This window comes from Euprymna scolopes, chromosome 31, assembly GCF_053919585.1.
Source record: "Euprymna scolopes isolate OS-2025 chromosome 31, ASM5391958v1, whole genome shotgun sequence".
Taxonomy (NCBI): Eukaryota; Metazoa; Mollusca; class Cephalopoda; order Sepiida; family Sepiolidae; genus Euprymna; species Euprymna scolopes.
Window position 1 is genome coordinate 65,311,572 of NC_136512.1, and position 26,146 is coordinate 65,337,717.

The 26,146-nt window shown below is 29.8% G+C and overlaps 1 protein-coding gene and 1 non-coding gene across 2 annotated transcripts in view; one reads left to right on the forward strand and one right to left on the reverse strand.

The window, feature by feature from the left end:
- LOC145255766 (zinc finger CCCH domain-containing protein 14-like) overlaps positions 1-26,146 on the forward strand; it is an 89,463-nt gene that overhangs the window by 46,308 nt on the left and 17,009 nt on the right. Inside the window, exons 10-13 of the mRNA XM_080114428.1 lie at positions 5,504-5,741; positions 15,352-15,533; positions 21,279-21,399; positions 24,366-24,547. Of these exons, the coding sequence (XP_079970554.1) occupies positions 5,504-5,741; positions 15,352-15,533; positions 21,279-21,399; positions 24,366-24,547 (723 nt within the window). The remainder of the gene's footprint in view (positions 1-5,503; positions 5,742-15,351; positions 15,534-21,278; positions 21,400-24,365; positions 24,548-26,146) is intronic.
- Positions 25,114-25,186, reverse strand: Trnar-acg (transfer RNA arginine (anticodon ACG)). The gene has a single exon. It is a non-coding gene; the product is annotated as a tRNA-Arg (tRNA).

The following is a 26,146-nucleotide window of genomic DNA, read 5'->3' on the forward strand; positions in this document are numbered from 1 at the left end:
GTTTGCAGTCCTGCTTGATGGTTTCTTTCTGGTAAAGTTTGAAGGTCACAGTGAGAGAAGAACGCAAGAAAAATTCTCTATAGACATTAAAAATGGTTTTATGTTTTTATTAAGGATTTGGGTTTTTGTATTAAAAAATAAAAATAAATAAGTCTGTATGATGTGCATACCTGTAACGAAATGAAAATATCATATTCCGAAAATTATGTAAATTTTTACATTAGGTTCACCGCCACAAATTTCTTTAAAATGAAGACTTATATAAGTTTTTGACTATGCTGAATATGAAAATCTGATTTAAATTTTGCAAAGACAAGTAGTTTTCGAGATATAACGATCTGTATTATGCACCATAATTATCTGGCCTCCGTCTTTTTATGCCGCACGTGCAATAAACAAGTCTAGTTTCCAGCGAAGTCAACTTGTTTATCACGCGCAAAAAGACGGCCACCAGAGAATTATAATACATGATACAGATCTTTATATCTCGAAAACTACTTGCCTCTGCAAAATTTTAATGAGATTTTCATATTCAGCATAGTCAAAAACCTATTCAAGTCATCATTCTAAAGAAAACTGTGGAGGTGGCGCTAATGTAAAAACTACCCCAAAATTATATAAATTGAGCAAATAGTTTTATTTTTATAAAGAAAATAATTTCTAAGCAATTGATGGTGTAGAAAGGCATAGAAATAAGCGGCCATGGTTGGCATGTGCCTGCTGTATGGAAGCAGTGGTGTATTAACCTGGAACCTTTCCGATACAAGAATAAATTTAGGCGCTATTGCTAGTCCAAGGTGAAAGAATAAAAGACAGATATTTTCCTTGACAGATGTCTTAGTTTTGGACGCCACCTCATTTGCGGGCAATTCTGTTGTTGATTAACAAGAAAAAGACTGCTGCTGCTCATATAAAGAGCGAACACCAATAATCCACGGAGGAAGCAAGTTCTTGTTCCATCAGCCATGACTAGATATAAGCCCCAAGTAATTTGCAATTTTATTGTTGGGTTGTTTACATTGAGTATTGAACTTACAATTTCCAGTAATTTAACTTTTGCAATTGAATTTCGCCAAGTATTCTATCCACTGCACCATGAGTTCAATTTTTATGAATTTTGGAAAACAGCTGCTTGGCATAATTTAGTTTAATCTAAATTTATGCAAAGGAATGAAAAGAAATGAAAGACTTTTATGAAAATTCATATATCTTCGACTTTTGTGAAATTTTAATATTAGACATTAATTAATAAATATTCACAAAATTTCAGTTAATTTGGAGTATTTTAAAAGGATTTTCAGGGAACATAATATGGGTACAACCTCTCACTTGGAAATCGAAATATTTCAGATTTGAATTTAATTTGATCATTAGTGATTAACCATTCAATTTAAAAAAAAACTGCACTTCTACAGAATTGGGACGAGATTTTGTAGTCGAGTAATGAAGTTTACAGATAAAAACAATGGTTTCAACTGATTTTTTTTTTTTCAATTCTAATAAATTACAATGGTAGCTTTCAAATTATGCAGTCGAAATTACCTGAATTATTACGTGTTAGCAGGTGAAAATTTTCCACTATCTTAAGTCAAAACGAAAAATTACCTCCCTTTTGAATTCTCCTTTGTCTTACGATCGTTTTCATCAAATTCTATTTTTTATTTTCTTTAATAAATAATTTTCTACCTTATCGACTTTTGTAATTTTTGGATATAATCATCTTAAAAATATGAGAAATACATAGATACCATTGTTTTCATGTGAAAATCAGTTTTATGATTTCTGAAATTTTGTGTAGAAGCACCAAAAAAAAATCTATTAAAAGATTGTGACTAAATCGTACAATTGTTTAATATAACAACACAAGTCAAGGAATGTTTGAACTTTTTTTTTTTTTTTCTTTTTTTTTTAAATATTGTTTTGACATTGTTTCAGCTGATATAACCTCCAACCTTCTTCAAGTGCATCTTGTCAAACTCTAGAATCTGTATGGAATTTCTAATAGAACCCTTTGTATAATCCCTGGGAGTAGCATGCTCTCTTTTTGTAATAATCAGTTTTAAGTAATGGTCTTCTGAAGGCTGAACATTCAATCCATAGTGCGTAGCAGTATTAAGAATACAATTATGAATTTCCATAAGACTTCGAGCTGGTCATGGCTGACAGAACGAGAACAAACTAGCCATGTGGATTAAATAAAGGATTCTGTTCAAAATTCTGTACAGATTCCAGGTTTCAACAAGATGCACTTAAAGGCTGCGATGGGTTACATCATTGGAAACATTATGAGACTAACAAAGTCATAATAATTCAAATTATCAATCCTAATCTAAAAAATTCTGAAACATATTTTAACATGTATTTCATGCAGTTAAAATATATAGGAAAAAAGGCTTTTCTGTATTATATTTCTTTGTCTGTTCAACTTTTTCTCTGAAGGTACTCGGGCCAATCTGACTGAAATTTTGTAAAGACCTTTGGAACGAAATAAGGAATAAGGACCCTTCATTTAGAAAAAGACAAATTTCGGCTGACACCGGTTTAACCTTCACCTTAGCATGTTTGAGCCCTGTCGGTGGAGCATTAGAATACGCTGACTGCCCCCCTGCAGAGGGTAAAAGTCCCTCAATGGGGGTCCTGGATATGACCTTAAACTATATCCAGTGGTGAGGCCCCAGCTTGTGGGCTTTGGGGAGTGTGGAGCCACCCTTTAATTACCATTGCTCCCAGGTCCACTCTGACCCAGAGTTGTAGTACCTGTTAGGGTCCCAACTATGGGTTAAATAGAAACTGACGTGAAAACAACAAATATATTCTATTAAAAAAATTTTTCTTTAAAATCTTTGGATTCGGCTTTAAGTAACCCGAAAAAAGGGTTGATATGCCGTAAAACAAAACCAACCAACCAACTTAACACGTTTGAGCAAATTTTTGCTACCAAGAGTGCATTTTTTATATATTTACACAATTTTAATGAATCTTTGTATTGATATTTTTATTAAATAAAAATAAATAATAATAATGAGTTATTTATTCGCGACCAAGATTGATTTTTTTTTTTTTTTCATGGAGAGTGTGTTTATTTACAATTTGTTTTTAATAAAACTATTTAAACCAAAATTTGTATTGATATTTTTATTAAATGAAGACTGACCATTAAAAAGTTAACTTTTAGAGATATTTGGGTCTGTTTTGAATGAATATTATATTTAAAATTCTCACCGGCAAGTTGTTTACAAGTAAAAAAAAAACAACAATTTAATCCGGCCTAGAGTAACCGTCTGTGCAAGGAAATTTTTTTATTTAATTTTTTTTTGATGAGTAAGGGGAGGAGGGATTTTTTTTTTATTTCTCGCTTTAAAGTCAAGGTGGAGATTCAAATCTGCTTTTATTTTTTTGCATTTATATATATTTACAAAACTTTTAAATTTTAGAGTGGATTTTCGTGACAATGCATTTCACCTTGGCATGTTTAAGCGGATTTTCGCGACCAAGCGTGTGTTTGTTATACACAATTTTAATTAATCTTCAGATTAATATTTTTAGCGAAAAAAATAAATAAAATAAAAATAACAAATAAATAAAATAAATAAATAGACAATAAATGAATAACAAATAAATAAAAATAAATAAACAATAAGATTTTCTAGAATATAAATCTCACCTGTCTATTTAAATGTTTGTATGCCTAAAACTTTTGAGGTGACGGATTTTCACGAGATCGATATCATTTTGAAGCTTGACCCTCCAGATGACAAATATCGAAAAATTGGCCAAAAACATTAATTCCTTCACCCTCAAGTGGGCACTTTTCTACAGGGAGGGGATCGCTATTTTTGCCAATATTTTCAAAAGTCATTCCCTCTTTTCGATTGTCTAACCTTAATTTAAACCTACGTCACTTCCAATTTGGCGATGGGCACAACAGCAAAGACGTCACATTTGGGGGGGGGTCACATTCTTTTCCTCCTTTGTGGTACTGGTTCGAGCCTGCCTAGTACTACTTTTTTTTTGCTCAACGCACACCTCCAAACACTCGGGCAACACCGGGCACCCATGCTAGTAATAATAGATATCTGAAAATAGTAACTTTTATTGTATTTTCTTTTTATTTTCAAACTCTACCTTGATAAATAATATTCTGATTATTGATAAGATGACGTAGCATGTTTTTAAAAATTTCAGCAAAAACGTTTTTTGTTTTTAGATTGTTTATGAGTTTCCTTCGGGTTTTTTTTTTTTGTTTGTTTGTTTTTTTTTTGTTTGTTTTTTTTTTTTTCAATTTATTCCTTTCCTCTTTTTACGCTTTCATGTTTTTAACCTATTTATACCAAAATATAACAAAAAATTATTTGTGAATACATGCTTTGGTTATTGTCCAGAACTTCCCCTATATTAAAAAACAAAAATAAAAATTCTGTATGTTTATACCTGTAACAAACAAAAATATCATATTCCAAAAGTCACGTAACTTGATCAAGTAGTTTTATTTTTAACTAAGAAAATTAAATTTTAAGTAAGAAAAAAAAAGGGCCTGTCTTGCATCACCATCTTAAAGAAACATGGGTAATAACTCTACAATAGTTCAAACTTGCCAGGTCAGTCCTGTAAGGCTTTGTTTGAAGCAATGAAAAACGACATCTATGTTTCTACATTTTTGAGATGATGAATGAATAATCTATATATTAATATGATACGGGTCATTTAATTGTTATTTATTTCCATTTCTTGTCATTAATTATTTTACCAAGAATTCTTCATAAGTTTTGTTTTCAGTTTCAATTAGAACTGATGGCACTCCAGTAATTTATTTTTTTTTTTTTATAAATAATTTTATCAAGAATTCTTCATAAGTTTTGATTTTGGTTTCGATTATGGCTGAAGGAACTCAAGTTATATTTCATAAGTTTTGATTTCAGTTTTGATTCAAGATAATACACCTAAGTCATATAGATATATTTTTTTATTTTTGAAATCGCAACTTTATAATGTATAAAAATTGATAGAATATTAACTCTATAATAATATATACAAAATCTGCAAGAATTAAAATATCATATTTAAGTGTACTTTACAATCGAGCTTTGTCAGGCATTCGTGCTAGCTTAGATAAATACTTTTACACAGTTTTAACAAAAAAGCTACAATATCAAAGCATCTCCATTTATCCTGGACATCTACAGAATGTCAACATCACTGTATTACATATGAATGAGTTCCCTGTGGAATGTTCACAGGTCCTGCTAGTTTCCCATGAACTGCTTAAAAACGTTTAGAAATTATTTTCTATTTCACAAAACTACTTGATCAATTTAAGTGATTTTTGGAATATGTTTTCATTTAGTCACAAGTATGTACATCATAAAGATTTTTTTGCATTTTTAATAAAGGAAGTAATCTGGGCAGCCATTAATAATTTCACTTTTTGCATTGATAAAAGACTTGAACAAAATTGATGACCAAGCAACATAATTAATGTTTTTGATTAATTTTATTTTGCAAGAACTGAACGCAATTGGTAAAGATTCCAGATTCGTAGAATGCAAGTCACGTCCGCGAATTGCAGTTTTGAAACAGACTCCTACCCCATCACCGTTAGAGGGAAGGTTAAAACCGATCAGTAATCCTCCAATCGATTCTCAAATAGACGAGGATCTTAATTTTTTTGTCAATTGTACGGAATCGTCCACGTTTGAAGAGGAAACAGATGAAAACAACAGTTCTCGAATTGTGAAAGATAAGTACGTACTTTTGTGTTTGATTCGTAATATATTTTATTTGTTGTTGCTGTTATTTGCTGCAGACATAGACATGGTGATGGTTGTAGGATTAATGATCCAACATAACGGTTTTACTATTTAAGAAAAATTAAGGTGTAGCGACTATTCCTGCTGATTCTCTAATAGCATGACAAATTGCTCTCACGGTTTTTGTTTTTTTTGTTTTGTTTTTTTACACTAAAAATCTTTGTTAAAAAGAAAAGTTTTTTTATTTTCTTCTGACTTGGGGGGAAATATTTACAAAAACATAAAAACCAAAAAATGTTCTTTTAAATTTTAAACAAAAAAAAATTGTTTACTTAATTGTAAATGATTTTTTTGGTGCAATTTCACTATAAAAGGAAAATTCGAAATTTTTAAATATTGAATTTCAAGGCAACGAATGGTCTCTGCTTAATTGTCATGTTACAGTAACGAATATATACAAAAATTAGAAAAAAAAATGATAAGGTAGAAAAATAGATTATTAAAAAAAACATTTTTTGACGAAACTTAACAAAAATAAAATGTTTGACTAAAAACACAAGAGTTCCAAAGGGAGGTAAATAGTGTGTAACTATTGCCAATTTTTTAATACATTGTGCATTAATAATTAATTATTAATAATTATTAATTATTAATAATTAATGCTTTGTTTTTAGCATGACATAGTTACTTCCCTTGTTATTGTCACGTGTTACCAAAAGAAATATGGCAAGTTTTTTGTTTTTGTTTTTTTAACGATAAAGATCAAAATTTTGTGTTTTTAAATAATGCAGTAATATTTAAGTATTCCTGACATGTTAGTTAAGTAGATATCATTGCTTTTAGTTGAAATTTACACAAAAAGTCAGTAGACATCATTGGTCTTTAAAAAAAAATTTTTAATCAAATTTTTTTTCGTTTTCTGAATTTCGTTATTATACTGTAGCTGCACGGGTGTTTTTCTTTTAAATAGTAAGCGTTTACAAAAAAAAAAAATGAATAACAATGAAAATTAAATATATTGACATTTAATTCCCCAAATGTCGGTTTGGGAAAAAGAAAAAAAAAATCTTTTTTTTTTTTTTTTTTTTTTTTTTTTTTACAAAGATTTTTAAAAAAAAACAATTAGCATGCCAGTTTGCCCAAATTAAAATAAATTGCTTGTTGTTCTTCTTCTTGACCTAAGAATCCCAGATTGCTTGAATGAAAAGTCTAGCGAAACAACAGGAGCAGTTGGCTGTGCTTGATTAAACTGTAACATGACCGTCATGCTCGAACTGTGTTCGTTACAGTTCAGACCTCTCTTAAATCCTCACGCTGTCCAGCATCATCGAAAAGGAACAAACAAAAATAAATAAATCTGACTCGGCTTTTTGTTCTTTTTTTTTTTTTTTTTTTTTTTTTCGCAAGTCGTTTATTACCGTTTTTCTTTCTCAATACCAGCTTAAGTCTCTCGCTTCTGCTCCACTCCATGCTGGTCGTATACAGCCATTTCTTATGTGTCCATCTTTTTCGACTGCACTCTTTCTTCTCCCCACCACATGGTGTCCCTTTTTTCCCCCCTTTTTCTTCTCTTGCAAGCTTGCACACACTTCCTAATTTGCAGGTTTCTTTTTCGGCTGCTGCTAATATCCTCGCATACCAGCTATATTACAGCTCCTGCTGATATTTTCATACGCGCTCTCTTACAATACATTTGTCATGCCTTCATTTTTTTTTTTTTTTTTTTTAACGTAGGTATCACCACTTATCAAGGCTCAGGGGCCGCTCGAGGATAAGGGTTAAAGAGTGTACGGTAGTCAATTGCACAATCTAGTAATTGTCAGTAATGGAAAGTCAGTAAATTTGTTAACTTAAAGGGAATGGCTTATCAAGAACTTGTTTACATTGGACTTGAAGATAAGCATATTGTAATCAGCTGGAAAGCAGTAAAATGGAAGACAGTTCCACAGGCGTGCAGTTCTAAGAAAGAAGCTTTGTTCATGGAATCTACGTTTAGGTTTAGGCACAGATAAAGAGTGGGAGGAATTATTGATAGTGTTTTCAGCTAGACAAGTTTTTCTTGTGAAAGTTTGGAGAGGGGAGGGCATAGATTGGAGCTCAGCCGAGCACTTGCCATGTAAATAACGATAAAGCAGAGACAACCTTGCAACATCTCTTCTGTGAGATAGAGGTTGTAGAGAAGAAAAAAGGACATCTCCTATGAGGCTACGAAGTCTATTTTGAACTCTATCAAGGCAGGATAAGTCTTTTCTAGCAGCTCCTGCCCAGACATGGCAACAGTATTCTATCCTTAGATGAATTTGTCGTACGAAATTAGTAAAAAAAACACCAGCATAATAGAAAAAAAGAAAACCCAAAACTTGTTCATATGTTCACTGGTGCTTTGTCTTTGTTCAAAGACTTTCTAAGAATGATTGATTTGAAGAAAATTATAGAAGTTAAAATTTGAAATGCATGATAAAGACATGTGAAGTATATTCCGTGATTCCCATGGTTGATCTGCAGCCTGTACTGTCAATCATCTCTCTGTAGCTGCAGTGGTGATGTGGTAGTCTTAGTTTCCATTTTCTTCTCTCACCTAATAGCTACAATGATGTATAACATAAAAGAATGCCAACTTTGTTGCTCAATGGTTCATGTTCCTTGATGTTCTCTTGCGACACGTTGGAGATGTGCATAACCTTGTCATTGTCCATACCCTGCTACTTAGCAGAATCAGTTCATCTGCAAGAAAGACTTTCTTCCGTTCCTTGCTACATGTCACTTTAGACTTCCTCCCATGATGCAACTTCCTATACAGATTGGCTTTTAGTTCTACCTTTTTAATGGAATTTTCTATTCTTTTACTTAATTTCAAACTTGTATGGAAAATTTCTTATTCTAATCTTATTTTATACATTTGTGTCTAAATATTACTACAGAGAAAGAAAAGGGGAGAAAACTTGTGTCATGACTAGGGCTATGACAAGAGAATATTTTCTTCTTTTTTTTTTTTTTTTACTGACTCTCGAGTATATATCAGTTGATATCTTATGTTTTTATATAGAGTGATGTGGTTCTTGATTAACTGTGTCCGATATATACTCAAGAGTTAAAACAATAAGAATATTCTATTGTCATAGGTAGAGTCTAGACTATTAATAGGTATTTCAAACTAGCCTAGTTTAGGATGCAAAAACTGGTAAAGTTAAATTTCCCTTAACTTCAACTTGCGATATTTCGTTTATTTTTTGGTTATTTTGATAAAGTTTTGATTTAAATAAAATTTAATCTTTTTGCTTTATAGATATATAATTCTTTTTCTTGTGTCTTTAATAGATTTTTTCCAGGCTACTTCAGGTGATGTCACTAATTTTGATGAATGCCGCTTTATTTTTCACACAAAAAAATGTTGTTTTCAAATTTGGTGCGCACGATATTGTGAGTCACTAGGTATAAAAAAAAAAAGTACCATTTTAAAGAAAAAAGGTCACTTATTAATATGGTGAGCTTAAAAAAGGGTTTTAAGTTGTTTTTCACAAAAAAAAATCCAACTTGAAAACTTCAGTGAAAGAAATATGAAAGAAATTCAGTTGAAAAAATTCCGAAATTAATGGGTTGCTGTCTACTATGACATCAATTTTTACATTGTAGAGAAATGTCTCCTCTTTAATAATCTGTTGGTGTCATATTACTACGCTCATAAATCAAGGAGCGCAACTAATAAAAGTGAATGTACCTACACATCGAGATTTACAACTTAATCCCAAGTGACCAAGTAAGAAGTATCATCACGAAAATTAACTGTCAGCACAAACAAAACAAACAACTTGTTTCGCTATGGATATATCAAAATTCTTAGATGAGTTTGTTTTTGTTTATTTAAGTTATTTAAAAGTTATAGGAAGTTATTGTTTAAAATAATATTTTTAGTACGTCAATAAAAGAAATGAAAATTTACAATTTAAAAAATAATGTCAGTTTATTTTCTATATCTTCTTCCAAACTTTCATATGTTCTTTGCTTTATCTTCTTTCAGTTGGATAAACTTCAGCATTGTTAAATTATCTTTTAAAAATTAAACTGGATACATTTTAAAGCAAAAAAAAAACATTCTTAATAGCGTGTGACTGTGACGGAAAATTTTTTTTTTTTCATTTTAAAAAATGTGCCTCATTTTTTTGTTTACTTATTTAATTCTCTTATGTTCTGTCGGGCGTTTTTGATGTATCTAACATTTAGTTAAATTATTTATTTTTTATTAGACTGTACAGTTACATTACTTTAAAAAAAAAATTAACAAAATATAGCTAAGTTATGTGCAACAAGTCATGTGTAAATAAAAAAAATTAATTTCGCATAAAAATGTACATTTTTTTGGTTTATGTTCTATCGGGCATTTTTGATAAATTTGAATATTTTGATGAATTATTTTTTTAATTACACTGTACATTATATAAAAAATAATAACTGAAAATATAATTAAGTTATGCGCATGTGGCGCATAAATGAAAAAAATTAATTTCACTGTAAAAGTCATTTTTTTATTTAATAATTCCCGAGACAGTACTTCTACAGTTCATCGCCATAAATGGAGACGCCATTTTTTTTTTCTCGCATCTGTCATTAAAATCCGAGGGAGAAATCAGTATTTTAAACTATGACCGAAGTTAGAAATAAATAACAAAAAAATTAAACTAGATATTAATTACTTTCGGAAAGAACTATGAAAAACGGTAAATAAAGAAAGTGAAAGAGAACATATACCTGTAATTATTTAATTGAAAATGTTTCGATTTAATTAATGAAAACGGGAATGTTTTTCATAAAACGTATATATATTTTTATTATTAAAAACAGAAAATGAAAATGACATATTTATAATTGTCTAAACTGGGCGAGCGCTATTTGAAAACCAAAACATTTACTGTATAAAAATTTATCAAAATATAATTGTAAAAACATTTATTGAAAAGTTTGTGTAAGAAAATATAATTTTAATAAAATAATTTTATAATGAAAGCAACATTTGATTTTTATAAAATAGTTTTTTTTGTTCCGAACAAATAAATAATTTTAATGAAACATTTTTTTTTAATTAAAGCAACTTAAAAGGGGTCAACAAAAAATTAATTTAAATGAAACCAAAAAAATCATTATCTAGTTTAATTTTTTGGTGAGCAAAAAAAATGGCGTCTGCATTTTCGGCGATAAACTGTAGAAGTACACCCCACCCCCACCCCGGAGACCTATATGTTCTATCAGGTGTTTTTGATAAACTTAAACTGAAATATTTCAAGGTTGTGTTAGATTTCAAAATCAACACCAGTGGAAATAAAGTTCATCTGGAAGCTGCTCTCTCTGACTACTCAAGAAGAAATCCAGTTGATTCATTTCCACCTTAAAAGCAACAAAAAAAAAGTCCCTTAGTGAATCTGCTGAACATTCAGATAACTCCTGCAGTTGTGATGAAGAACCATCTCAGGATATCTTCAGTTATGAGCATCAAGGGCAATGGGTTGCTGTCTGCTATGACACCAACTTTTACATCGGCCAAGTCATTGCGGTTATATCTGCATCCAGCGCTGTAATAAAATTTTTATCACAAACCAAAAGATTTTTTTCGATGGCCTTTGTCAGATGACATTGCACAGGTAGAGTCAGCATTTGTTTACAGATGGGGTTTTGAGGTAATGCCAGTTTCAAGTGATGGTAGGATTTGGAGTGTTCTAGATATGTCTACCATAGCAGAAGCCTATGAAAGAATTCTGAGAGAAAATCAATAAAGAAAGGAATTGTAGTTAGACCTCTGCCTATAAAATATTTTATTGTTTATTTGTCTTTTAAGTTGAAAGTTTTTCAATGCTTGAAAAAAATGATTTGTGACTTTTTGTATAACAAATTTCTAAATCTTATTGTTGTTGGTCCTTTTTTGGCGAGTTTAAATTCCTCAAAGTAATAATATTTCTGTGGCAAAAAATTTTGTTATTAAAAACAAGGCAAACATTTTTTTTAATTCCTCACCCAAAAATTAGTAAAGTTGCAAAGTTTTAAGCTTCTACCTCCAATCGTTACATTTTTACAGCAATTTCAGTAACGTATACTTTCGACTCATTTTTTTTAACCCTTTTTTACCAAATTGTCTGTTTGACTGCTTTTACATGGTCCACAATTGAGTGGTTTTATCAATTTATAATTAAAAGAAAAATTTATCTTGATCTCTAATGTGTTATGAATCATACTAAGAAGATTCAATACATTAGCTATTGAAATAGAATTGATATGAACAGTCAAAATTGCATTTTCATGTCATATTTGCACTTTTTTCCCCGTTGTTAGTGGGATTTTGCCTAGTGTTTAGGTTGATTTCATCTAATAATTATTGCTTTCATTAGTATTAATTTTCATTTACCACAAGATGACATTACATTTATAAGGATTTTTCACTTGTTAGTAGCTTACATTTTTAGTTATATACTATGAAATTTGATTTCTGGACCATGATAGCAAATTTGCAACTTTCTGACAAACTTTGAACGACCATAACTTGATGGCTAATTGAGCTACCAAAATAAATTTGGTACTTTTCTTTATGGTTTACAAAAATCTACATGACCACATTAATTTCTTTTCGATATAATGAAAATAAAATTTTGGTTTGGGATACCTACTATTAACGTAATCACAACCTTCTTTATAAATCTAACAAGTGTGGATTAAATTCAGGGGACTTCTGCGATTACTAGCTGGCAGAGCATTACCACTGTTAATCAAGAGAAGAATCTATGAGGTAATCATTCCTTATAAAATATACCTTATAAAAGGAGGCATGTAATGCCTGCAAGTATATGACAACAGAGCAAATACAATTTTCTTGGCCAAAAAATCTTTGTAAAATAAACATTTTTTCAGGCTGATTTGGGGAATTAAATAATATTGATATATTTATTTATTTTTGTTTTTTTGTAAACGTTTACTATTAAAAAAAACACTTACTATAAAAACATTTACAATTTTAAAAAAAACTAAACAAAACAACAAATATTCACATTGATACATCAGTTTGCATTAGATCGCCGAAGTTAAACATTCTAGCACTATATGTAGAAGGATGTTCTGCGAAAACTAACGTTATTTCTCATGACTGGAATATACATGCAATTGGAGATCGCTTGTGCATTTAATATTCCCTTGACACTTCCTCCTTCAGAGGAAGCCGGTTCAATCCGCATAGAGTGAATGTCACTGGCATATATATATTGGTGAGGGAGCAATGTATTATCTACTCTGTTGTCATGAGACCATATTCTCAGGGACTACTTTCTCCTTTTTTTTTATTTATTTATTTTTTTTTTGTGGTGAAATAATTGTAGTATCTGTCATTGTCATGATCTCATACTTCCAGGCATTATCTTCTCCATTTATAGAGAATACTTAATGCGACATGTTTTATTGGTATTGATTCTTTTGCCATTGGTTATCACCGTCATTGTTAGTTGTTTTCATCATAGTGTTGTTGTTGCTGATTGTCGTCTATTCTTTTTTCCCATCCCGTCATCTTTTTTCATCCAATCTTTTTCTTTTGTTTGATGTTTTTGATTTAAAATTTGTAAGTTTAAAAAAACCAGTACAGCGTAGAGGTTTTTTTTTGGGGGGGGGGGGGGTTAAATTTTTTATCATCCATCCATCCAGCACGGCTGTAGCCAAGATTGAACTCGCTACACAAGTTCATAGTGTAATTCAAATCTTATTGATAGCTGAATACTTGATTCTTCGCCAGGGCTATCAAGGGTATTTTTATTGTGACACCATCACTAGATAAGATGCCTACCACAGCTTAAGAGAGTCCCATCTACCCTCAAGAGAAGGATAGACCGCACCAGTTTCTCAACTTCATATTTTACTTCGTGGTACATACAGCGCCTCGCCTTCCCAAATGGTCACCCATCCGGTACTGGCCAGGCTCAACATTGCTTAACTTTGGTGATCTGGCGAGATTGTGCTATATATATATATATATATATATATATATATATATATATTTTAACCATTTTTATTTTGTATTATTCGGATTGTTTCGACTATTGTTTTCATCTTGGTTGTTTTATTAGGTTTTTTCATGTTTTAGCCGATGTAACCTCCGATCGTCTTCAGATGCATTCACACTGGATGTTATTGATGAATGGTGAAAAAATAATGCCAAGTCTTTTTTTTTTTTTTTTTTTTAATAAATTCGGATCCATTCCGTTTTTTTTTTTTGATAGTTTTTTTGTTTTTTTTATATATGATGTTTGTATACTTTTGAGATAAGACTTGATAATTATTTTTTGTATTTAAATTATAAAATTATCTATAGCGTAAAAATATTAAATAATAATAAAAAAAAAAATTATCAATTCTCATCTCAAAAATAATTTTTAAAATATGGAATGGACCCGGATTTATTAAAAAAAAAAAAAAAAAAAAAAAAAGACTTGACGCTATTTTTTCACCTTTCACTAATAACATCTAGTGTGCATGCGTCTGAAAATGGTCAGAGGTTACGTTATCCGAAACATTGTGGAAAAAACAACCAAGATGATAACAGTAGTTCAAATAAAAAATAATTACCAAGCCTCCTCTTAAAAACATACAAACATTTATTTGTTTTAAAATCAACTAAGTTTCGTCGATATAACATCATCATCAGGAATAGAATCAGTTTGTGTTTCCTTTTTCCTTGCTCATGGCAGGGCGTCACTAGAAAAGTAAATGCTGCATGATCTTCAACGACAATATTTTCAAATGGTCACATCAGGAAGAATGTATGGCTAACATGAAATGAATTAGTGATTTTTTTTTTCCTTTTTTCCTTCTTTTTCCGTTTCCTTTTTTTTCCGTTTCCTTTTTTTTCCGTTTCCTTTTTTTCCTTTTCCTTTTTTTCCTTTTCCTTTTTTCCCCTTTTTTTTTCCTTTTCCTTTTTTCCGTTTCCTTTTTTTTCCGTTTCCTTTTTTTTCCGTTTCCTTTTTTCCTTTTCCTTTTTTTCCTTTTCCTTTTTTCCTTTTCCTTTTTTCCCCTTTTTTCCTTTTCCTTTTTTCCTTTTCCTTTTTTTTTTCCTTTTTTTTTTCCTTTTCCTTTTTTTTCCTTTTCCTTTTTTTTTCCTTTTTTTTTTCCTTTTCCTTTTTTCCTTTTCCTTTTTTCCTTTTTCCTTTTTTTCCTTTCCCTTTTTTTTCCTTTCCCTTTTTTTCTTTTCCCTTTTTTTCTTTTCCCTTTTTTTTCTTTTCCCTTTTTTTTCTTTTCCCTTTTTTCCTTTTTCTTTTTTTTCCTTTTTCTTTTTTTTTTCCTTTTCCTTTTTTTTCCTTTTCCTTTTTTTTCCTTTTCCTTTTTTTTCCTTTTCCTTTTTTTTTCCTTTTCCTTTTTTTTCCTTTCCCTTTTTTTTCCTTTTTTTTCCTTTTTTTTTCCTTTTTTCTTTCCTTTTCTTTTTTTTTCCTTTTTTTTTTCCTTTTCCTCGCTGTTAGTGTTAAAAAAATCTATATTGTATTGTCTTTTTAAACTTATATATTTCAATTCAAATATGAACAACACTTACATTAAGGAAAATTAATTCAGTAACTGATGTTTTTTTATTTATTTTTTTATTTTACAGCAAACGCGAGAATCCCAAAACGCAGTTTATAGTGACATTAGACGGGTATGATAAGACACAACTCCCCAAGACTACAACTTCTTTATCTTCTCAGGCAGAAACCATGGAAACAGCTGCAACACATCTTCCTGTCTCATCTTCTGTGCCAACATCATTTAATGTCAATAGTACAACAAACGAAGGTATTTATCTAATCAATGCAGCACTTGTATTTATCAATACTTAATCTAATCAATAAAATTTATCAATACTTAATCTAATCAATAAAATTTATCAATACTTAATCTAATCAATAAAATTTATCAATACTTAATCTAATCAATAAAATTTATCAATACTTAATCTAATCAATAAAATTTATCAATACTTAATCTAATCAATGCAATCTACCAGATCAGGCTGTCTGAAGATACTGACTTTCTGACCTAAAATATACCAAATATTCATGGTTTTGTTTTTCCTTTCTCTTTGCAAAACTCAAACATGTTCTGCAAAGTCAAAAACATTTTTTTTCTATAAAACATCAGAAATATTAAAAGCCTTGTAATTTTTTTTTTTTTTTTTTTTTTTTTTTTTAAATTACTGGATTCATGATAAAATAACCAGAAAAGGGTTGATATGTGGTAACTGTTGAGACATTATGTTGAACAAATATGGCGGTAGTAAATCAAATCAGCGAAGAATCAATCCAGTCATGATCACAAATGTTGAATAATTCTTAATAACAAAGATGGTGGCAAAGAATCAATGCAGTCACGATCTCAAGTGTTGAGTAATTCTTAATAAGATGGCTATGAAGAATAAATCCAGTCACAATTTCGAGTGTTGTAACAAAGATGGCGGTAGTAAATCAAATCAGCAAAGAATCAATGCAGTCATGATCTCAAATGTTTAGTAATTCTTAATAACAAAGATGGCGGCGAAGAATCAATGCAGTCACGATTCCGTCATTTCAGCAAACTGAATTGAATCCAAAATTTGATATTTTTATAATAAAGTTGGAGGCTTCTGATTGGTTAATTGTCTTAACCGTAATTTACAAGTAAGATTGTCGGAATCATTGGGGTCATACTCTCATTAGAAAGCAAAAGCATTTTAACAATATGCTGTATAACAAAACAACCAAACCAAACTCCATGAATAAATATTTGAAATTGTAATTGATTTTAAGCACAACATTTTTTTTGCCAGGATTCAGTATTAAATCGCCCGAAAAAGGATTCGGGTGTCGCTATAACATAACTGTAATTACAAACAATTCTAATCAATTAATTAGGATTTAAAAAAAATAAAAAAATTTGTCCACATGAACATGTAGTAGTATATTGGTTAAACAATCTGTACTATGTAACAGTCTTCCGCAGGTTGAAGGTGATATTGACTAAGAATAACATGAAATTAACTCACGGTAACCAGGTGACACACATCAACCAGATTTTACTTTAATACAATTACCAATGAGCTCAAACGTACAATGTTCTCTTATAGAAGCCACCACATCTGACCTTAACACCACCAACAAAATGAGAAAAAAAATAGGAAAAAAGAAAATAATAATTACAAAATCTATGATTAGAGTGATTGGCACTGAAAGTTACAGAAGAAGAAAAAAAAATTGCATTTTTACATTTAATAAAAAACATTCACTAACTCAGTTTCCTAAAAATTAAAAAAAAAAAAAAAAAAATACGAAATAATGCATTCAGAGGATATGACTAATTCCTATTAAATAATGAATGTTTGAAATTTATAAAATACTACTCTATCTATCCGACATTGTTTGAGAGTCTTTACTCTCATTTTTGTTTTTCTTTTTTGGTACTTATTAAGAGAGTCGACAGATCGATTGTTTTTTTTTTACTATGTAGCTTTAAGCATAAACAGCAGCACTTACTTGTCATGTCGGAAATAGTAATATATCCAAAAATTATGAAAATTCATCAAGTAGAAAATTATTTATAGTTAAAAGTAATTTTTATAGAAAATTGGGAAAAAAAATTTTTTCTCCTAGATGTGAACACCTAGAAGGTTGCGAATGCAGGAGACGTGCTTATCTCCTGTTTCGCCACTGTAATCGCTGACATAGTGTTTTGTACCGTAACGATAGATGTTTTTGTTTTTTTGTTTTTTTACTAAAAACACAATAGCAGTTTTACTTGATGAAATTTTGGGATATATTACTATTTTCAACATGACAATTAAGTGTTATTATTTGCTTAAAATCACATATTTAAAAAATCTATCTTACCAAGCACCTATTTCTTTTAACCAAATTATTTTTACTTTTTAAATAGAACGTTGAAAGTTACATTTAATTAATACAATTTTTAGTCATTATTAAATGAGCCAAATTGTTATAAAACTCCAAGTTTTGTGAAGGTAATGTTTTTATGTATAAAATTATTGGATGTAAATAGCTTCAAAAACATGGGATTTGCTAGGAATTTTTAAGCCAAAAGTGACTTTCTATTCAACTGTTTTAAGTGTTTTCAAATATTTAAAGTGGACATAAAGTAATTCATTCTGTATTCTTAACAATTAACAAAAGATTCAATGGCTAATTTGTATATAAAAAAATAAAATGCATTGTGGTGGATTTAATTTTGTACCTGATATTTGGAACCTAATCTTGTTTAGATGTATAGTATCACTAATTATCATTATTATACCCCCTCTCTCTCTCTCTCATTCATATATATATATATATATATATATATATATATATATATATATATATGAGCAAACAGTTAATAAAACATGTTAAAAAACACTTTGAAATGAGTTAAAAACATTTAATTTGAAAAGGAAACACTAGATAAGTGGATAGTCCTTAATCCGCGGAATTTCAAAGTAGAATGAAAAGCATATCTTATTTTTCTTTTATTAATATTATTGGAACTTTTTCCTTTTTTCCTTGTACACATTTTTGTGAATTTTTCCATGGATTTCTGCCTTTGGATTATTATGGACCATCTTCTTCCAATTACGGGATTTTTGGATTTTACTTGTGCAAATGGAAATTCAATTAACTTTCTTGAAATTATATACTTGGATTTTACTGTCACTGGATTATTTATCTTCCACCAGACTATCCATTCATGTGTAATCACCTTTTTCTTCACCATATTCCCTCTGCTTCACTTTTTTTGTTTTCAAGTAAGATCTTTGACTTGTTGTTTCATCAAATACTTTTGTATGCAAAATCCAATCCTGCATTTTGCTAATTCCTACCCTCTGATGAGAAGGAAAGTATTTCTTCGAAAATCTGCGGATTAAGGACTATCCACTTATCTAGAGTTTCCTTTTCAGATTAAATATGTTTTTAACTCATTTCAAAGTGTTTTTTAACATATTTTATTAACTGTTTGCTCATATTATAAGGTCTATTTCCTATTTGGTTTTATCGAGCTTTTACATATGGCTGAGATAACTTTATAAATATTAATTCTGTAATATTTATAATATACTTTAATTTTACCATCTTGGATCATTTTGGTAAATTTAATTGTAATTTTTAAAAACTCAAATGACCTTGTAACGGGTGGTGTAACCCACATCCGGTTTACGACTTCCATTTGCGCATGCATACATAAACCTATAACAGCATAAACAAATAAACACAAATCGCTACTTTTGCAGAAATTGACCTTTTTTAAAAAACATTCATACATTTTCTTCTACACTACCAACATAAATAAATAACCCCGAAAATGTTTTTTTTTAATTTGCGTTACAAATAAATAATCAACGCAATAATAAAATGTATTGTTTTACTGTGTACATTTTCAGCATCCCAATTGATTTTTGTTTTTTTGCCTCTAAATTAAGATATATCAAAATTTGAATTAAACTTTAAGTATTATGGTATCTGTTCAGTGCACATTTACCTGTAAGTATGGCAAACCACTTATAATTCAATGGCTGTAAGTTTTTTTTTCAAAAATAAACAATTATAAACAGAACGACTCATAGAAATCTATCTATATTCTTTTTTTATTTTAATATACTTTCATAAAAATGTTTCTGTTGTGTCACAAAAAACTATTTTCTTTACATCACAAGTGTCACGCTCATACATTAATTCCATAGCTAAAATAAAATACTGACCCAACAGGTCATGTAGTGTGTGTGTGTGATAGTCATCCACATACAGTACTGTTTCACAGCTCATCAGTGCGGCTAGACAGGCAACTACTTTAAGCCAGGATTGAAACCCGATCACCTGTACGACAGTCAAAGCTCCTAACCATTATGCTAATCGGCAGCTGCTGTGCGAATCGTGAATTAATAATTTTTTGACATCGTCCCAAATACCTAAGCTTGATTTGTTTACACAAAGAGCATCGCTTTATACGCTAATGGTAATTCGTGTATCACTTCTCAATATGCTCAACTCAAGATGAGGAGTATTATAGTCATCCACATACAGTACTGTTTCGCAGCTCATCAGTGTGGCTAGACAGGCAAATATATATATATATATATATATATATATATATATATATATATATATATATATATATAGAGAGAGAGAGATACTAGATAGAGCAATTTAAATAAACAAGAAAAATTAATGATAATAAAAACTGAATAAATTACAATATCTGTTAAAAATTCAAACAAGGAATTAAAGAAAAATTCTTAACCCAGAATTTTCAAAGATATTTTTCGTCAAAGGATGAATGTTGGTAAAAATGCATTAGTTAGCGTAAATTTGAAAAAAAAAAAAAAAAAAAAAAAAAAAAACACATAAAAATATGTAAGAAACTTTTCTGTCAACTAAAATTCAAAAGAATGACAGATCAGTAAATCAATCAATCAATTATTTATGCATGTATATTTTCCATGCTAACAAAGCCTAGTTGTGTAAAAGATAATGAATTATAATATACTTGTATAAGAACACTAGGAGTTGAAACAGTTGTAAGTTATTACCAATAAAAGACCAACATTTTGAAAATGCGTAAATACTTGTGTGCCTATTCCTGTTAACATGATATTCTTAAGAAAAATGCTTATAGCTCTAATATCACACTATTGAGCTATTTAATAGAGTAACTTAATGCTGTTTTTTTTATATCTTTTTACAAGTAGCTAGATTACATATATAATATAAAGCTGAACGTCTGTGTGTGTGTCTGGTCATGAATAGGCTCCTATATGGTTGACTAGTATAGAAAACTGATCACATATAATAATAGATGTATCGAGACACAGGAATGGGTATGTTTGATCTGGCATAATGATTCATTAAAATTGTGGGGTCTGTGTACGCGCCTAGTCCACAAAATATGGAAATAAAAAATTTTAAAATTAAAAAAAAAAAACGTTTACAAGTGTTTTTGATATAGATGTATATAAGAATACTTTGCTAAGTATATTTTAACTTAAATAGGGATGGTATAATAAAATTGCGGAGTCTGCGTTCGCGCCATAGAATGGAAATAGGCACAAACTTTAATAAAGACTTTTCATATCTATCTGTGTAAGTATACTTTGATAATTATGTTTCAGTTTGAAGAAATATGGTATAATAAAATTATGGGGTGTTTGTTCGTGCCTGACCTCTATAGAATGAAAATATGTCACAAAGTTTAACAAGGGTTTTTAATATAGATCCACAGAATATTGTGATAAGTGTTTCAGTGTGAACAGGTATGGTATAATAAATTATGGGTTTTATCTATTTTATTTTTACTTTCATCATATTTTGCATTGGTTTTGTATACCACCAAATTCGAAGCTATCTATTTACAACCCTTCCTTTTCATAACCTATCATACTTTAATAAATCAGAGTCCATTTTCTGTAGGCTGTTTTTGAACCCAGTCAACAACGGGTATTTTTGCTAGTAATATATATATATATATTATATTTGTCTCTTTTCCTTAATGTCTGTCAATTTTTCAATATTTTTTTCTTTGTAGAGGTAGAAATGGTTCCAGAAAAAAAATTAGCCACTGAAAAAATTGCAGAAAACTGCAAATTTTGGCCTTCATGTCAAAATGGTACAAACTGTAAATATCAACACCCAAGTGTGGCTTGCAGGTAAATTTCTATTTAATTTTAAATTTAATTTTCTTTGGCTTTTGTCCAGAATTCTTCCCATATTAAGAAACAAAAATAAACAAACATCGGTATAATATATGTACCCATGATATAAAGAAAATATATTCCAAAAATCACATAATTTGATCAAATAATTTTACTTTTATAAAGAAAACCATTTTTAAATAAATGTGAATTCATAAGCATTACAGTATAAATTTACTAAGTATGAGTTATTTTATTTGTTTTTGTTGGGATTTTTTTTTTTTTCAAAATGGCAAGCAAGTATTCATTTCTCATAAAAATTTGATTTTCTTATTTAAAAATAAAACTACGTGATCAATTTATATGATTTTTAGAATATGATATTTTCAATTCAGCACACATAGATACATCATACAGATTCTTTATTTTTGTTTATTAATATAAGGAGAATTCTGGACAAGAACTTTTTTCCTTTTCTTTCATTTGAATCAGCCCAAAAGCTATGAAGTAGTCATGTTAGAATCCATCCAATCTATAATAAAGACCAATGTGTATTTATTTTTTTTTTTTTGTACTTGTACAGTTTAATCAAAACATTAAAAAATAAAAATATCGAAAAAAAAAAGTTTAAATTGTACGTATCCGTCATGGAATGAAGTTCTCCGAAAAAAAATTTCATTTAATTTCATCAAATAGTTTTTGTTTTACAGCGAAAAAACAATTTATGATACCGAGCAAAAGGTTTGATTTTTAAGAAGAAAAGCTAGTATTAAAGATGGGGAGGGAGTGCCGGCGCTTTAACAGGAGTTATCTCCCGTGGCGTTTCTAAAATTCAAACAAAAATTTTTTAAAAATCCAAGACGTGCTGTCATAAAAACATATTTTTCCGCTGTAAAAAAAAAAGCTACTCTATCAAATTAAGTGAATTTTTTTTTTTTGGGGGGGGGGGGGGGGATCTTCAGTTCAAAACAGATACGTACAATATAACCTTTTTTCGATATTTTCATTTTTTAATGTCTTGATTAAACTGTACAAGTACTTTTTTTTAATATCTAAATTCGCATACCATGCATGGAGTATTGTTGCCACATCTGGGCTGGTGCATCTACCACTATTCTCTCCCCCTTAGATAGGATCCAAAAAAGAGTTGTCAATCTAATCGGTCCCACATCAACGAAGCTCCAGCTCCAATGTTGCATCACTGTGCCTGTTTTACAAATATTTTAATGGAATGTGTTCTGATGAACTTGTATCCTCTCGACATACATATCCCCGACAAACCTGCTTAGCAATAAGATCTCACCCCCTTCAATGTTGTTGTCCCTAAATTCCAGAAAGCTTTCTATTCTAATAGTTTCTTCTCTCAAACAGCTAGACTTTGGAATTCCCTTCTTGCTGCCTGCTTCCCTGGCTGTACTGATATGCAGAAATGTAAATGTAACATAAACAAATATCTTATTTTGATTGACTTTTTTATAAAATTCGTGCTATTTCTTTCTCTCGCGTGTTTTTCGTATAAAAGCAAAACTAAATCGAAAGTGAAGGCAGCTTCTCAGCCTTTCATGCCAATACATCCAAAAAGCATCAGCTTTGATCAATCTGGGGTAAACCCCTCATATCAGACAATTGCTATTCATTTGGATACTCCCTTTTATGAGCTGGTTTTCTCCAACATCGTGGGGAAATGAAATGGCAGAAAGCTGAACTGCCCTCCAGCCAACGTTCATTTCTGCAAATCAACTTTTTTGATTGACATCGCTAAATTTCAAAGCTTTTCACTTCCTATGTCTCCCTGGCGTAGCCGTAAAATGTCACGTTTTCTTTCACTTTCTTTTCTGCCTTTGGCTTCATTTTATTTTCTTTTACACCTACAAACACCCAAGCAATGTCGGGTACCCCTGCTAGTACAGAATAAACTAAACCGCTCAAAATGTATTATTCGATAAATCTTTTTTTTTCTTGTAATTATTTTTTTCTTTGATCATTTTTAGAATTTTTACTAATTTCAACATATCTGAGTATGTAATAGTGTTTCTATTTAAATGCATTTTTTTTTTTTTTTTAGATATACAATCATAATACACAAGCATCTTTGTTTTTAAATGAATATTTTTGTTTGGAGCACAATTGAACCATGATACTTAACTTTTGCATTTTAAACTTTAATTCAAGCCATTATATATAAAAAAAATTTTTTATAAAATCAAAAGTAGGTTCCCTACTGTTCAATGTAGACTACAATGTATTATGAACTAAGTCACTGCAAAGAGGCATGTGAAGCTTCCTCTTAGTGCACTGGGGGGTGTTCCTAACTAGAGTAGGCAATCAATCGATTTGATTGAAAAATGGTTGATTTAATCAATTTCAATGACAATAAAAGCATTGGAAATGTAGAATATTCATTGATTTTCACTCAATCCCAAGCAAAGTCAATTATCTGTTATTGTTATATATATATATATATATATATATATATATATATATATATATATTCTATATATAGAATAAAAATGTTAACTTTGAAAATTTATTCAAATTTTCAAAAACCTTTATAAACCTGTAAGGAAGGTGTACAAAATTTTAATTATTCGACAAGGAGTACAAATAAAACTAAGAAAAATCTTATTCATGGAGTTTCGAAGAAAGCAATTCTGTTCATCAAAGGAAGAAATTTGCAAAATATACAAAACTTTTTGCAGGTTAATGCATCACATGAAACAAACAATATGAAATTTATCATATTTTCATTTTTAAAAAAAAACTAATTTAACAGTTTTTAGACAGTTTATAGTGATTCAAAGAGATTGGGAAAGCAACAAACGGGAGAAAAAAAAATATGATAAAAATCCAATGGGAAAAACGGTACATTCCAGAACAGGAAAAATGCATAAAGGGTTGAAGATCCAATGGGAATCCATAAGGAAAAACAAAATATATATATTTATTTTGATAACATGATTTTTTTTTTTTTTTTGTTCCAGTAAATTTCCAAACTGCAAATTTGGTGACAAATGTGCATACTTACATCCAAAATGCAAATTTGATACAAACTGCAACCGGTTCGACTGTGCATTTAGCCACACTCTTCCACGTCCAACATTGCCATTACCTCCATTAGTTCTACCAATGCCACCATCAATTCCTCCCCCACCACCACCAGTTGGTAAGTAAAGTTTTTAGCATCGTTTCGCTTCCTTTATTATTCCTCCTGGTTCTTGTCCAGAATTTTTCCCTTATTATAAAGAAACAAAAATAAAGAAAAAAATCTGTATGATGCATGAACCCATGATGAAACAAAAAAAAATGTCATAAAGGTAATATTTCCTGCGTTTAAAGCGTTGCATATATTTTAAAATTAAGAATTACATATATAAATGTGTACGTTTGGAAGGCTAAAAACAATGCTTTTTTTTTTTTTTTTTTTTGCTGATATAATTTTGAATTAAATAAATTTATTTATATACATAATTCTTAAAAAAAAATATCACATTCCAAAAATATGCATATTGATTGAGTAGTTTTATTTTTTAACTAGCGGCTGCGCCACAGCGGCACAAAATGGCGAGTTGAACACAAAATCAAGTACACTCAACATCGTCCTACCATCAACGCTTACCTTGTGAACTCGGAGTATGGGAAATTTCCACTAGCCCAAAACAAAATCACTGAAAAAAACAAAAATAACTAAGGATAATGAATAAACGTTGGATAAAATGATGCTTAAAATTATGAACTTGCCAGGATTCGAACCTGGAATCTTCTGATCCGTAGTCAGACGCGTTATCTATTGCGCCTCAAGTTCTGTCCGTATACCGAAAGATGTTACCGCGATTGTATCCAGACAGTGCTAAATTCCGTTGACCATGGACACATAACTTTTTTGACAGAAATGAAATGGCCAAAAGACCCCTATTTTGGGCTTTTTTGTGTGACTCGGCGTTGTTCGTTATGAACCATATATAGATAAGGACAATCTAGGGACTCCTACCTTTTAGGGAAAAAAGAATTTTTCAATTCGGTGCATCCATTCAAAAGTTTTATTGGTATATAGGCACACACACACACACATAAATAAATGAACAGTTAGAATTTTATTAATAGTATAGATAAAAAGAATCAAACTTTATCAATGACATAAGAGTGTGCCATTTTGGAAATCTTTTTTTTTTAATTTAAAAAAAAAAAAAAAAGACCAAAGGGAGATAACTCAATGCCGATGAATTCCCATAATTATTTAAAAATTATTTTATTTTTCTACTTTATCAAGTTTATAGTGAGCCGTTTACACCCACCAAATTCGCTTTGTCTAGATCAGTGGTTCTCAACCTTTTTTTTACTCATGAACCCCTTTTCCCTTTTTATCTTGGTGGACCACTTCATAACTATTGGTCATAAGACAATCTTCTATTTTTCACTAATATAAATTTTAAGGTTTTAATAATCAATGAAATATTATATAATTAAGCTTTATTTTTAAATGAAAACTAATTTAATGTAAATAAAGTATTCTACAACAACTATAATAATTATGATAATAATGATAATCTAAATTAGAGTGATAATAATTCTTTACCAATATCTTGTATTACAATATTACAATGTTTCTTCCATGGTCAAGCCGATGGAGGTCAGAGCTCTTCAGGCAATTGAATTCACTGCAGTATTTATGTACACTGGTTAAAATTTTTGATAAACAATTAAAGTGGAATGTGTAATTTTTAAAAAAAAGAGATAGGCATTTTTATTCAGTGAGATCCCTGTG